The 15,296-nt window shown below is 50.3% G+C and overlaps 4 protein-coding genes across 4 annotated transcripts; 2 read left to right on the top strand and 2 right to left on the bottom strand.

The window, feature by feature from the left end:
- Positions 1-782: 782 nt before the first annotated feature.
- CYME_CMA065C (hypothetical protein, conserved) lies at positions 783-1,652 on the bottom strand (the record flags this gene model as incomplete). The annotated part of the gene is made up of 1 exon (XM_005535004.1): positions 783-1,652. The coding sequence occupies one exon, from the start codon at positions 1,650-1,652 to the stop codon at positions 783-785; it is 870 nt and encodes a 289-aa protein (XP_005535061.1).
- Positions 1,653-5,426: 3,774 nt separating this feature from the next.
- Positions 5,427-6,422, top strand: CYME_CMA064C (hypothetical protein, conserved; the record flags this gene model as incomplete). Its single annotated transcript, XM_005535003.1, has 1 exon — positions 5,427-6,422. One exon carries the CDS (start codon positions 5,427-5,429, stop codon positions 6,420-6,422), a length of 996 nt encoding a protein of 331 aa, XP_005535060.1.
- Positions 6,423-6,495: 73 nt separating this feature from the next.
- CYME_CMA063C (hypothetical protein, conserved) lies at positions 6,496-7,773 on the bottom strand (the record flags this gene model as incomplete). The annotated part of the gene is made up of 1 exon (XM_005535002.1): positions 6,496-7,773. One exon carries the CDS (start codon positions 7,771-7,773, stop codon positions 6,496-6,498), a length of 1,278 nt encoding a protein of 425 aa, XP_005535059.1.
- A 2,182-nt stretch (positions 7,774-9,955) lies between these two features.
- Positions 9,956-11,932, top strand: CYME_CMA062C (DNA polymerase iota, RAD30; the record flags this gene model as incomplete). The annotated part of the gene is made up of 1 exon (XM_005535001.1): positions 9,956-11,932. One exon carries the CDS (start codon positions 9,956-9,958, stop codon positions 11,930-11,932), a length of 1,977 nt encoding a protein of 658 aa, XP_005535058.1.
- Between the last annotated feature and the right edge of the window lie 3,364 nt (positions 11,933-15,296).

Raw genomic sequence — 15,296 nt, 5'->3', positions numbered from 1 at the left:
AAACATAGCATCGGAAGCTCTGCTGTACTATGGATAGACAGCCAGGATTCAACTGCGCTGTGAAATACCCACATCTTCTTCGCGAGTACTGGATCTCGGATTTGAGCACGATACTTAAGCAGAATTGTGCAAGCCTTAACCAGAAGGTGACAAAGATTAATGGAGCGCTGTGTTTGCATACTAAGCAACATTTTGAGGAATGAACCTGTGTCAGTGAAAACAAGTTCCAACATTTTGATGTGCGGATGCAAAATCCAATCGATTCATCGAAAATTGGCCGGTGCGCATTCTGAATTTACCAATTAGATTTCAATTTTTGCTTTATCTAGAAGCGGTAGTTCAGCTCGAACGATCTGGATCATATTTGAACTCATTCTGTAGTTTTCGTTAAAATTCGCATACTTAGATGTGTCCCCACCATTACATACTATTCCGCTTGCGCCGTTTCTGATACAGTCACCTCAGATCCCTTGGTAAGTGTCTAACAATGAGTAACAGATTTGCGCTCTGTTGTTTCGTCTGGTTTCTTGCGGATTTGAATTGCTTACGCCACGGAAATTTACGTTTTCTGATTCGAGATCTCTGGCTCAGTAGGACATGATCCGATTGTGGCTTATTTTCAGATGATTGCCAACCGGAATAAAAGAAGCGTCTTCCTACTGTGCGGCGTACACAATCTGATATTATAAGCAATATTCCTATAGTGCTCTTCACCTCCGGAACTCATCTCGATGCCCGAAAAGCAGACGCTCGGAGCACGAACTTTACGGTTCATTCCAAGGCTATTGCCGCCGCTCCCTGATGATCATCTTAAGCTCTAGAATCTCGTCTTCTAGAGCAGCTACACGTAGCTCAAGCTTTCGCAGATCGAGAGCCCCTGACTCCGTTGTGAGTCGTTCTAGTCCACGAACCTCAGGCTCGGCCCTGATAGAATGCCCATCCAACTCGATTTCCTTCGCAGCACTGGCAGGCTCGCTCGCGAATGTCGGTGGCACCTGGTTCGGATCATTCACTCTTCGAAGAGCATCTAAAAAGTAGCTTCTCGCTTCATCTTCGGACCGCCCTTTCCCTCCAGTCAGACTCGTAAAGGTAGCAATATCTAGCGGCGAACTCGGACTTTGACCAACACGCTCTTTTCCGGTGGACTTGTCATCGGTCGCAGCAGCTAAGTTCTTACCAGCCTCGCCGTCAAAATCGTCGACCTCACCTGATAGCGCCCCGACGAAAGAGTCCCTGATTCCTTCGACCTCACGACGAGCGCTGTCGTAGTCTTCTCCGAGAGCAGATATAAACTGCTCCCGCGCTTGATTTGCTGCCTCACGAAGATTCGCTATGAAACTCCCAAGGTTTCGGGCTGCTTCGTAAGTGCCTTTTGGGCCAAGTAGGAGCCAAGCGCAGAGAAGAATGACAAGCACTTCAGATGTCCCGATACCAAAAAAACCAGTGTCTGGCCCAGCTAATAAACACTTAAGGCCCATGGACCGTTTCCTACGCACACGCTGCTCCCCGGCCTTCCGTAACCTCGCAGAGCGCCGGGGCGCGGGCACGCACCGCGTCCCGCTCTTTGTTGAAGGAGACCCTCGAAAGCGCTGCTGCGTCTGCACGGTCCAACCATGTCCCACACTCCAAGACGGTGCAAAGAGGTATCTCATTTACCGCATTAGCAGTCTCTGCACGAGTAAACGTCCCTCTGAGAATTATCAGCGGAGCGCTGTAGTAACAGTACATTGACGCGCAGGTGTGTTCTGGATCATGCGCCGCAGGCGTGTTTCCGTACAGCTCGCAACCGCCCTGCAGACTCAGGTGAGGTTTATTGCCGAGCAGACGAAACGCCGCCGGCCTTGGTGACGATCCTGGTGCAGGAGTAAGAAAGGCATAACTAAGGTCACCTGGCTTGTCAGTAAAATGAACATCTTTCACAACCATACAATATATATATATCAATCGGCAGAGGCCTCCCAGTCTTTTTGACCTGCAGCCTGCAATCGGCTTCAGTTTCTCCGTGTACAATTCGAGTCCGAGAGGCTGCCCCATGAAGTTCGCTCACGTTCTCCCCACGGGTCTCTTCTTCAGCACAACATATCATCTGGTATTTATGGCGGCGTCCAAGTTTCAATCCACGAATTCCACGTGTTTATTGCCTCTGATTGAACGCATCACATCAGGGATTCCTCGACCTCTCGAGCCCTCTGTGCAATTTGGTGCTCTGTCAGCTCTGGGTGCTTTTCTGTCGCCGAAGCGCCCCGCTCGCTTCGCTCCATCTTGACCTTATGAAGTGGATATCCCAGCCCGTCCTTTAATGTTTTAGAAACAGCGCACTTAACTATGCCGCCAGATGCGGACGGTAATTGACGGAGAAGGGTTTGCGGAAGAAAGACGAAATGTGCCCCGGTGTCACCGTGTGCTGAAGGCCTTAGCGATTTGCCTCGTGGAGCGATCACTACGTTTGCACGATAGAGAAGACCCTTCCGATGAGTTTCAACCACGTAGAGTACGCAGGAATGAACAGCAGCTCTACCCCTCGATAGAATCGACAAAAGCTTGAACGCTAGGGGAAGAGAGAAATGCCGCATTGTGCAACAGAACGACATCACCAGACGTCAGGCAAGAGTCATCAGTTATTCGATGTATTTGGTGCTGTTGTGGAAGCCGTCTCTTAGGGCGAAAATGAGGCCGCCACATGAATCCGTTCCAGCCGAAACAGATGATGTCCCATTTCTCAACGAGTTCGGTCGCACATATGACGGGCTCTTTCTATCCGAATACCCATATGAGCTCCGACTTTTTCGAGCGAATGACGTCTCATCGACTGGAAACGCAAACCGACTGTCCTGTGCTTAATAGCGATCGCGACGTTCCAGGTACGCTCTAGTTGCAATTTCGGTGCAAGATGGCCGTGAATGAAATCTGTCATTTCTTTGTAATTGTATCCGGGTGTTCCCAGGACCACAAGAACAAGCTGTTGAGAAGCAGAGACGCCAATGTCGGCTACTGTTGTCCCTTTTCCTTCCAATAAGACGATCAATGGGTCGTTTGCCACCATTGGCCCCAAGCACGCTTCACGAATATCGACTTTTGGCACAGAGCGCATATACTTGTTTCTTTCAGTGTTCCTCAACTATCTGAGTACTGCTGTGTGATTGGCCTGAAGAAGGAATGTATTCCTCCTTGCTCTGCGCAGTAAAGAGTATATATGTCCCAAAGGCAATTCGTCTATGATGTATGCGGTAGATTACCGAGTGGTTTGGATCACCTGCTCCACACTGACAAATGGTATTCGAGCGCATGCAGCGCTTGTGAAACAATTATGAGCTGAATGGCTATAATCGAAGGCGATAGTGTGAATAGTGTTTCATTTCGACTGCGCTCCAACCCTAGGAGAGTGTAATGGAATGCTTTCTCGCGGTTTATAGCAGACGAGGTCGGTGTGCTTTCATATTCAAAAGTAAAAAATCTAAGGGAAAGGTATCGGCATGAATGCTGGGGATCCTGGAGGGCCGTCATCGCATGCCCCTCGGAAACAAAGAGCAAAAATCCTTCTCTCATCGCCCACCGAGAGAAGAAAAGCAAATGAAGAAGAAGTCGAGGGGAGATAGGCGAGAAAAGTTGTTTGCCTGACGGCAAGATGACGAGACTGCAGTCGCCCAGAGGGCGCGAGTGCGAGGAACCCTTGCATAGATCTGCGCCACCAGAGGCTTTAAAAGCAAGCAATTCGTGAACCATGATTCTAACACCGCCATCATTATCATACGGTTTGCAGAACTGAAGAAGATACTCGAAGAGCTGAGGTGACCTATTTTCGTGGACCAGTCTCTCAGGCTATTATTGTACCTGGATGAACCGAAACAATTTGAGGAGGCCAGTCAAGAAAGTCTGGGTGGCGTCTATCCGTGTGTATCAATGTATCCTCTATGGTGGTAGAACGAATGTTGTTTTCTTCGCTGTACATATAACTGCTTGCAGTGTTAATGCCTTTCGACTTCTCAAACTTTCTTTGGTTAGAGGACCTCGACATTCAAGCAGTAGCAATAAGAGCTATTGAATTCGCGGGTAGTTTTCGGATTTTAAGGTGCTTTTTTGGAGTGGTTCCCTCGATATGTTGCAGTTGGAATTCGTAACGTCACCGGAAACAAATTGATTTGCGACACCTTCGAACGAGAGTTCGTGAAACAACCGATACCATAATACTATTCATCCTCATAAAAAATCTGTTGTCTTCCTTTTTCTTCCGTGTAGAATGCAAAAAGAACCCATCTTTAAGCTTTGATCTATTTTGTCTTACTGCAACTAATTGGGCTCAATTATTGGAGAAGTTGGATTGAGATAGAAAAAAACGCGACAAAATCCTTTGACGACTTGTTCGCAAACGTGTGCGGAAAGATTACTCAAGGTTTTTCGTCAAACAGGCAGTTCCATTTGAGAGACTAGTCCTCTTCTTTTGGCGGACATCCATGCACCAGTATTCAGCGCCGACTTGATACTTCCCACAGGGCATGCTCCCGGGCGCGCTCATATCCTCTGGTTCGATGGAAGACAGTCTTGGTCTAGAACTTCAGTCACCGCACCAATCGCTTCACCACGCAATGTGCGTCACCGCTTCACATGAGGGGTCGTAGACAAATCAAAATCGCGCAACTTGGTCTCCAGTCTGGATTGCTCATCCAGTACCAATGTAATCATGGGAAACATCAAGTGCGCGAAACTCCGTCGCACGGAACAGCTTGCGCTTGCGTGTGCAACAGACAATGCACTCGCCGAGGCTATCGCCTAGAAAGACGCCCGTACTCGTTGGACACTCTAATTGGGGCAAAACCGGAGCAGGGCATCGACGATAGCCTTCTGTACCCGTCAAGGGCATGCAATAGAGCCATGAAGCACGCGTTCACGCTCGACATGGCGGTGCGCTGAAAAGGAAGAGTTGTGGACGTTTGAGAAACCCCCGTCACAGCCCGGTGATACCATTGCGGAGTGCGCATCCAGGCCGAACGCACGAAAGGGAGTAGTTGCCAGTGATGTTTAGATCGCAACTTTTGCCTGTGCATAAAAAGCACAGAAGACATCAGGAAACAGGTTAATCGGGGTTATCACGCCGCGATCATCACCCTTCGAATGCTGGCGATAGAGCGGAAGGGACTTTAGAAGCCGGCGAGCTTAAAGCGAGAGATGAGAACGAGAAGCGATGCAGTTTCAGAAAAGGCTCACAACGGCTTGTGTTGGTGACACTGGGGAGACGCCCAATGTTTAGAGTATACGCCCGAGGTAGCCAAGTAGACCCTTTCAAGTTCGTTCTGATTTGGGGGTGCCGCCAGCGACTACTCTGCGATGCGCATGCGGACGACGGCGATGATTGTCTGCAGCTATTTTGAGAAGCTCAGTAGTCGTGCTTCGAGTACTTCGGTACCCAAACACTGCCTTTTGCAAAAAGAATGTTTTCTGCTTCTTTTGCACATAGTAATTCTCCTACCTCAGCACGGTGGCCTGGGTTTTTACAAAGGAGGATTTGTCTTGGAACTTTCGGTAGCAGCCGACGCTCCGGGTTCTTGCGAAAATTTCATACTCAGCGCGCTTGGCCGCAGAAACAACTGCCTGGGGGTTCGACTCAAGGAGTTTTCGCTTTAACAGCTCTATTTTGGTTTTTTCGACGTTCCACGCGGGACAGCTCGAGCTCCAGCCGCAGGCGGACTGGCACTGGTTTCGGCGACGGCACGAATCCGTATCGCGAACTTGGTGTTTCTGAGAGTGCGACCTTCGAAGAAATCCAGGAAGCGTTCGAGAAACTGAAAATCAAGTACGCAGACGATTTTAAGCAGCTTTCGAAGCTTGAGGTGCTGCGGGACAAGATATTTGACGATAAGCTCCGACGCCGTCTTCAAGGAAAACTAGAGGGTATAGTGCGCGAGTCACCGCTGGAGAAGCGGCTGCGGAAGCAGCCCTGGTGGAAGACAAGCTGGCTTGGTCGGCAGCTCACTAGCCCTGGAGGTCTTCTTTATGGAATCTTCAAAGTGCCAGAGAAGCAGTACCTCCGAAAGACTTCGATTATCATGGCGATTCTTGGCCTTTTGGGATTTTTCATTCCACGGTTTGCGACCAGTTCGCTGCCGATCTCTTTCATCACCAGCATGGCGTTTTTATACAACAGAGGCCAACCAGAGGTTCGACGTGATGAATTTGGAAACGTTGGCGAGGTGCGCCCCATTAACAGACCTGCAGCACTGAAAACGATGGGCCTCGTTTTCATGTTCGGAGGCATTGGTTTCGTCCTTGCGTTCGCCCTCGTCAGCTGGTTCAACATAGAGCAGGCAGTCGCCGTCGGTCTAGTGCCTGAATGGTTACAGCCTGCAAGTGTGGTCAGCGCCTTTGTCACACTCGGAATGTGGGCTGCCTGTACGTTTTTCCAGGTCCAGCCCAGTTCTCGCACTTGAAGCACCCTGCGCAGGGAGGAGGCATTCAGCTACGCAGACGGCTTCCACCGCTCTCCATACGAAGAGCGCACTCTCAATGCTCTAATGAACTAATCCATTCAACGATTGCAGTGATGGTTTTGGGGCAGCCTGAGTGCAGCGCATGCTCAATATCTGTCGAATCAAACCCGATTTCGACCAGCTGTGCGGTAAGCCGAGTGTCGATGATCAGCCTAGCCGCCACTACGTCCCCTTGTACCTCCGCGAGCGCTTCGAACGCATCATTCGGCTGGTACCCTGCTCGAACGAGCTGCTCGACTGGAGCTTGCGTTTCCGTTTCATGCGTATCAGCATAAAGAATAACGTCTTGGTTACGGTCCGTGTTAACCTCTGCTGCAATGCCGCTTTCAACTGACTCGTCAAGATTGTTCTGCATCCGCGTTTGGCTCGATCGCCTTGACGGCAATACTCTTCGGAGAAGCGACTCGAAGAATCTTGCACCATTTTCGAACATAGATGAGAATGAGGTTGCCGTTGTGCTCGGATGGAACCTATTGCTCCGCATTATATTGCCTTCCTCATCGGAAGGCTTTGCTGCCCAGACTGTTATCCGGGAGCCAAGTATTTCATCAAGGTTCCGTATAAACCCCCCCGGTATGAGTTGAACAAGCAGCGGCCATAGCCAGCCTCGAACGTAAGTGTAACCAACCAGCATACCTGCTAGATGACCACAAAGGTCCACAGCTGGAACCATGAGTTGAAGTAGTACCAACAATGCCAGAGGATAGAAGCGTGACGGACATGGAACGACTCCCAGTATCCATAGGATATCCGTCGCGACGAACTGGTGGACGTGGATCACCAAGAAAGCGAAAAGCACGCCCGAAAATCCCACCGCACAGGCGTGCGTCTGCCGACGGATGTACGAAAGGAGCGGCAGCAGGGGCGCTCTAGTCGACATTTCGAAGGGTGTCAAGGCGACCCGAACAGACATCGCCAAAATCGCTCTAAAAACACCAGAGACGCAAATCATGAGAAAAACAATGAATAGGAAGAGAAAGGAGCCAAGGCGGCGTTCAAGCGGAGGCCCAATGTCCAGCAGCACAATCATATTCGCAAAGATGTGAACAAGGTTCACATGAAAAAAAGGAGCGGTGAATAAGCGGTACGTATTGCTGGAAATCTGCAGCTCCGGATCGATGCATACTGCTGATAGCGGTATTTGCAACGCTTGTTGGCATAAAAAGAGCAGAGTGCAGCTCCCCACAAGGAGTAAGTTACCGAAAGGCATTGATGGTATAGCAGCGTTGGGTGCTCCAACCGGTGCAGCGTTCAGGGTTCTGGAAACGCCGACGTTGTCAGTACGAGACATTGCCGCACGTCGTCTCCGGTGCCAACCTCTTGCCTCCACCTGCGGTTCACAGACAGTGCGAGAGTGCAGACAGAAACTCGCAAATTCCCAAAAAGGCACTGGAGAGTATCTTTCCAGAAGTCCGCTTATTGTTCGTTGTCCCGTGTGCGTCAAGCTTCTCCACGAGCCACCACCAACAGTCGGCCGCCGCCGGGAAGCTTATCCCCTCAGGTATGAAGAAGCACTGCCCACGGAAGGTGTTCGACAGCTTCTAGAACGTCAGAGTGGAACGTAGCGAAATGATGCTTTCGTCAAGGGAGGTTTTCAAATACTTGTGCTCTTCTTCCTGTCACTGAGGAAAGGAAACCAGCCCAGCGACCTGCAGCTTAGAAACGACACTTCAATGTGTTTTGGAGTGTGTTGCTGTCAGAGTTTCGCGCTCTGGAGCTCATCGTCACACAACCATGCGGCAAGCCTGCATATTCAGAAGAGCACTAATCGTAGACTCGTTGGTACGCAAAAGCCTGCAGCAGAGGGTGGTGCAGCGTAGTCCCCGTTGCTTCGGCTCCTTGTCGCGCATCCAGAATGACCCAGTTGTGAGGATATGTGTAGATGAGTCTTCAGTTGCATCCTGTCAGACTAAAACGGAGTGGGTCCACTCAGTTAAATCGCGCATACTCATTGATGTTTCGGTTTCTTCCTAATATCATCAGAGCGAGCCTTTGCGGATTTTTCTGCTTCTAATTCCGTTTCCTCTCTCGTGTATTTGACGTAAAATACGCCAGTTTAACCCTCTCTTCCAGCTCCGGTTTCAACACTCTCAAGATGATGACGGCAGCATTAACGTCGGAAAAACGCAGTTTCCTGCTCTTGTCTGCGCATTTCCCGCACAGACGGCAGTTGCGATCTAAACTTCGCTCGCCATTTTCATCGCATTTGTATGTAGCCTGGGTGTGCTCCTCCTAGCTGGAACGCTAGACTTTAGTCAAGTGTTCCAATTCGTATACCACACATCCCACGACGAACTCCGTCCTGCGGGGCATGAACGCTTGCAAAAACGCTCGGTACACGCGCTTGAAATATGCAGAAGCCCCGCCACGGTACCCTCCTCCGTTTCAACGCCCCGTGCCATGCTCTACGCTCACGGGCTTCGTCTGAGCGATTTCCTCAGCGAGTTCTCTGATCGCTACATATGCAGGCGCACGCTACCCTGTTCGATAACGGGTTTGCTGAATGCACTGATGTCCGCGATGGATCATGCGCCAGAAAAAATATTCAAAGCTAGAGAAGACGCCGAGAATTTTCCAGCCGTCCTTGCACCCCCCCCCTGCAAAGCGATGATGCCCTTTCCACTGAGAAGGGTGGCTGCGGTGAGAACTGTCGGCGCCCAAGTCCGTTTTTGTATGCAAATTGAAGAGACGGATGCCTCTGCGAGCACATCCCGCGAGAGTTCTCATGCTGCCATCCAATGCCAAATTTTCGATAGTGACAAAACGAGGAGAATTCGTCTTTCAGACGGTATCGATTAATTGAAGTTAGATGTTCAGTGAGCTTTTAGCATGAGCTTGTAGAGAAGTCGCTCGGGGACGACGCCAAGTTTTCTTCCCTGTCAATCTACGGCGCGAAGTGCAGCGGACGCGAGTTGCCTCAGAGCAGAAAAATCGACAGCTTGAAAGACGCGTTATATTAACACGCTGCACGTGACTTGAGGCAAAGAGTGGACACTTCTGCGTGTGAATTGTGCAATGATATCGGTTATTTTATGAACCACTACTAGATGGATTCGCGAATAATCTTTATTCCTGTGAAGTAACAAGTTGCAGCGGATAATAGTCAAGGATGCCGCACTTAAAAGACGACCAAAACCGCAAAGGCTGGTATGAATCCCTAAGGTCTTATTGCTGCCGTTGGAACGTCGATACTGTACGCCTACAAGGCAGCGGATTTACTGAAAAGCTGGACTAGTGCGAGCAGCTCAATGTTAGATTGCATTCATCGTCCCCCCGTGGCTCTGCACTGCAGAATTTTCGGCCAGGAAGAGCTTTGTTTGCAGTCGAATAGTTTGCGACCAGTTAGAGCTTTGCTCTCCCTTCGACTGTAGTGTTGCTCAGAAATGCAGACAAAGGCCACTATCTAAAGCTCTTTGATGACGTTAACGAGGCACTTCACTGTTTGCTCTCACTTCTTGTGAACCTTCGTACACATGTTTAACCTTGACGCCTCGCGAGTCGTTGCAGTGTTCGACGCCGACTATTTCTACTGTCAGGTGGAGTTGAACGCAGTTGGCGACGAGTCTCTCCGTTCAAAGCCCGCTGCAGTTTTCCAAAAACACCTTGTGGTGACTTGTAACTATGAGGCTAGGAAATACGGTGTTGGCAAACTAATGAGAGTAGACGAGGCGAAGCGTCTCTGCCCAGAGCTCGTCCTCTTTTGCGGAGAGGACCTGACACCGTATCGCGATGCCCAGGAGCGGATTTGTGAAGCACTCGAAGAAAAGCTGAGGTCGCTCGACGAAGTGGGTCGGGAGCATCGTTGCGAAACGGTAGGTTTAGACGAATATATTTTTGATTTAACCGCGGTAGTGGATCGACGCCTCCGCTCCATGAACGCAGAGTGCGCCCAGAAAGGCCCTTTGAACGAATACGTCGGCGCAGTCTTTCCTCGTGACTTTATGCCCGAGAGTTTGCAACCTGATATTTGCCTCGTAGGCCCCGAGGAAGAGCTCAGACTTGCGCTTGGGTCTGATATCGCCAAAAATATGCGGGATGCGGCGTTCGAACGAACAGGAATAACGATATCCTGTGGGGTGGGTTTCAACAAAATGCTCGCCAAGTTTGCTGCGAATATGCATAAGCCGAATGGGCAAACTACCTTTGTGCCCACTGTGAGGGCCGACTCATGGCTCTCCGAACTCGAGCTACGATCGCTTCCATACGTGGGACGTCGCTTCGAACGCCTGCTTTCGGAGGAGCTACATGTTCGAACGGTGAAAGAACTCCGAACGCGTTTCGATTCTCCATTAACGCTCGAACATGCAATACGAAAAACATTCGGAAAGTTTGCAGCAGTCTTTGCGAAGCGAGCACGAGACATTTGGTTGGCAGCGCGAGGGGATTTCCCAGAGGAGGTATATTCTCGAGGTCCCCTTCAGCGTATACATGTAGAGGATTCCTTCCCAGGACTGGAGCTCTTCTCTGCGGCATTTCATGAGAAGCTGTATGCACTTGCGCTCGCTTGTGTAACGAGAATGAAGCATCATGGCCAACAGTATGGTCGGCTGCCACGCCGAGTGGCGGTATACTGGCGTCTTGGTAAGGGAAGCCGACGCTCTCGCAGTACCCGGATGCATTCAGCGCTGCAAGCTGCAATTAGGCGTTTGGTATCAACCTCTAGCTTTGGCATTATAGAACAAGCTCAGAGGCTACTTTTCTCGCAGGCACTGCAGCTTCTCCAGAAAAATCTGGACGATTGTACTGAGCAAAGATGCACGCTTGTCGGCATTGGATTCTCGGAATTTATCTCTTATCGACATACCGAGCCTTCTTCGCTACTTCAATCAGCGCTCGATATGGAGAGAGAGCGGCAGTGCGAGGCTGTCTTTCTGCTGCCGAGGGGTCCTATTGCGCCCCTCGGAACCGCTGCTGAACCGGAACGGATAAGCGTCGTAGAGTCGGCAACGGTCTGCAATGAGCGCAGCTCACAGGCCGTTGGGTTCCCTGAGAATACTGGGAGCACCCCTGGACGAGTCTCAGAAAGCTTGCATGCGCTCGTAGGACCGGACGTGTGTTCAATGTGCGCAAGTAAATGCGGGATGCTCCTTGGAAACAATGATCCGCTCGCCCAAGCTTTCATACGAAACGAAAATGCGTCTGGGAAGCGAACGCGATTGAACACCGATTCATCGATACTCGCTGACGGCGATGGTGGTCCTGTACGCGGCCACCCTTTGATGGGCGACTCGAATAGTGCAACGGAATTAGCACGCCAGAGGTCAACGCTTCTTCCCAGGGGCCGATCCTGTGCTCCTGCGCAGTTTGACATTCGCCTCTGGGTCTCCGCGAAGCCTGCGCCCGCACCTTGTTCAGATGCAAATGCTGCAGCATCTCTGGTTCCCAGTAGCAGGAGCTCCACGACGGCGACATTTCTCGATCGATGGCTTAGATCCGCCAACTTCAAATAGACTGCGGTCTCGAAGAGGTGGCAAGATCTACGAGCAGTTCAGGTGTAGCATCAGTCGTAGGGCGCACATAAGGTGCTGTGCAATTTCAGGGGAACAATCTTGTGGAGCATATGTTGCCTTCATTAAGAGGATTTTCATCATCCTGTCCGCTGCAACACGGCATGCATAGCCAGGGGCGCCGTTTCTTTCGTTTAAAGCTAGAACAACCAAGTTGGGCAGAGCGGCTCTATGCTGCGGGCTTCGTACGAGCATTGCAAGGCTTCCCCTACTGGAACGACGGAGCTGCTCTATGCTACGGGTCACATGGGAATAATCCGAGTTTTTTTCCAGCTGGAATGATCGAGTGTCTCAAATTTGCGGACTTGTTACAAGCGACCTTAGCATCGCTCCGCTCGAGCTATCGTGCTGGCTGATGTTGTGGATTTGTCACGAATAGTACCAATAGCCCTTGACTGAATCAATCGAGATTTTCTATTCTACACGCCTGCCTCGAATCATCCTTTCCTTCCGGACTGGAAGTAGAGACAATTGTACTTATCTGCTGGAATTGTTCAGGTAACTCAACCGCGACCATGTGCGTGAACCCCGAGCCTAGAAAGCTGAGGTCTCCGGTTCAATGAGATCACTCAAAGACATGGCATGCTTCCGGGCAATCGCTCCCATGCTGGCGAACGCATTCTATCGTTTTCATCATACATCATCGATGAATCTGATATGATTCCTCCGATTTTGCGATTGCTCTCGGCAGTTAGGAAGCGTCCAATCGTACGGAATCATTTTACGGATTTCGACATGGTTTGCTCGCGGCGCTCAGCGATCCTCAATAAGAATTGGCTTCGCAAGACGTGCAAAGTGCTGTTCATGCACGCGAAAATCGTTTGCCATGTGCATTACTCGTTTCAATGTATATTCAAGTAAACCAGGAGCGAGGCGCATGCACATATCGAGCAAAGTCCGCTGTGCAAGAAGCATCGGATCTGCGACAACGGTAGATTCGCTTAATTTTTCTCGCATAGGGCATTCCAGCATGGAAAGGCCTGTGGAAGGAGAGCCATATTCGCACGGCTCTGAAGCATTTGCGTCGTCGAGCTATAGAACTTCTCGTGGACTGTCATCGAGGAGACCTTTTCTGTTGAATGCCTACACCGCTTCTAAATAGTGCATTATTGGATCATACCTGCCAACTGATTTTTACAGCTCGATTACATAGGCCACGAATCTCCGATTACGCCCTCGATCTCAGGGCGCGGTGAAGCATCCATCGTTCAACCTGTTGCCATGTCCCAATAGACATTCTTTTTCTCGGAGATACTGGTTATCTTCCACGTTCTATCGTGCATGGAGCTTGCCCTGAGCGTCCGCGATAGCACTCATGGCGTCGGTGCAGTTACAGCACGGAGGTTGACCAGCTCTACGGTATAATACAGGGCGCCCGCTGGAGATCTTTCGGATAATGTCGCTCTGAGAGGTTCTCAATATCGGAGATGCTACACTGATCATCGACAACCTGAAACGCCTTAGGAATGCTAATGGATGCTGAAGTCGTGCCAATGACGGACGTTTCATTGCTTGCATGCGTGCGAATGGGCATACGATTCGAGTTCATTGTGGACTCGTTGCGCCTTAAGACACTCTCGCTCAAGAAGCGCCAGATTCTCGTGCATTCATTCTTAAAGCCAGACTCCGAAACCTTCCATCTCAGACGCAGCCAACGTCGTCCAGTAGGACGGGAAATCTCGTCTTTACGCCAACTACTGGTACACCCATGCCAAATAAAAATTGTACAATGGACAGCTCTATCTGTTCCTGCATTTCGATAATTCTCCAAACTTTTTGTGAGATATACAGCCTCGGCATCCAAAATGCAGCAACTAGGGCTTACGGACTCGTGCATAGGTTTACTTTTTTCGGTCTTTTTTTTGCAGTGGCTCATCCAACTCGTTAGCCTCCGAACTCGTTACATCGTTCGAATCATGATGACTCGCGACTTTCTCGGAAAAGATTGGGTAACACACTCAAAATAACTATCGACTTCTTATGTACAACAATCTGTACTTCTCCTCTACTTGCGTGTAGCACGCTGAAATAATGTATACGTCAGGTTTTGGATCTTGCACATTTAAGGCTACTTGTGAAGACTGCTTTCAAGTCGCTAGACTGAAGACTGTTTTACAGGCCCATGCCGAGCGTTCACGGAACTTGTCAAATAAGCAGTTCCATTTGAGAGACTAGTCCTCTTCTTTTGGCGGACATCCATGCACCAGTATTCAGCGCCGACTTGATACTTCCCACAGGGCATGCTCCCAGGCGCGCTCATATCTTCTGGTTCGATGGAAGACAGTCTTGGTCTAGAACTTCAGTCACCGCACCAATCGCTTCACCACGCAATGTGCGTCACCGCTTCACATGAGGGGTCGTAGAAAAATCAAAATCGCGCAACTTGGTCTCCAGTCTGGATTGCTCATCCAGTACCAATGTAATCATGGGAAACATCAAGTGCGCGAAACTCCGTCGCACGGAACAGCTTGCGCTTGCGTGTGCAACAGACAATGCACTCGCCGAGGCTATCGCCTAGAAAGACGCCCGTACTCGTTGGACACTCTAATTGGGGCAAAACCGGAGCAGGGCATCGACGATAGCCTTCTGTACCCGTCAAGGGCATGCAATAGAGCCATGAAGCACGCGTTCACGCTCGACATGGCGGTGCGCTGAAAAGGAAGAGTTGTGGACGTTTGAGAAACCCCCGTCACAGCCCGGTGATACCATTGCGGAGTGCGCATCCAGGCCGAACGCACGAAAGGGAGTAGTTGCCAGTGATGTTTAGATCGCAACTTTTGCCTGTGCATAAAAAGCACAGAAGACATCAGGAAACAGGTTAATCGGGGTTATCACGCCGCGATCATCACCCTTCGAATGCTGGCGATAGAGCGGAAGGGACTTTAGAAGCCGGCGTGCTTAAAGCGAGAGATGAGAACGAGAAGCGATGCAGTTTCAGAAAAGGCTCACAACGGCTTGTGTTGGTGACACTGGGGAGACGCCCAATGTTTAGAGTATACGCCCGAGGTAGCCAAGTAGACCGCTCCATGTCAGTCAGACTTGGGTACAACAGCATATAGCTGGACAGGATCACTTGAATTTCTGCCGAATCGTAACTGGTGTCCAGCATGCTGAATCTTGCTAACATCCACAGCTCACCAGTATTCGAACGCTGGAAGGGTACAGTTCGAGCGCGCTGTGACCGGACTGTTGAAAATCATGAGAGGCACCCTTTTGAAATCTGGATGCCCAGATCTTTATGTTGTCTCATGTCTCATCAGCAGCAACTATCGCCCGTGCGGCAAAATTCAGTTCAGTTTAGCAATCC

This window comes from Cyanidioschyzon merolae, chromosome 1, assembly GCF_000091205.1.
Source record: "Cyanidioschyzon merolae strain 10D DNA, chromosome 1, complete genome".
In the NCBI taxonomy this organism is placed as follows: Eukaryota; Rhodophyta; class Bangiophyceae; order Cyanidiales; family Cyanidiaceae; genus Cyanidioschyzon; species Cyanidioschyzon merolae.
The sequence above is the reverse complement of the archived record's forward strand: the minus strand, read 5'-3'. Positions and strand labels throughout refer to the sequence as shown.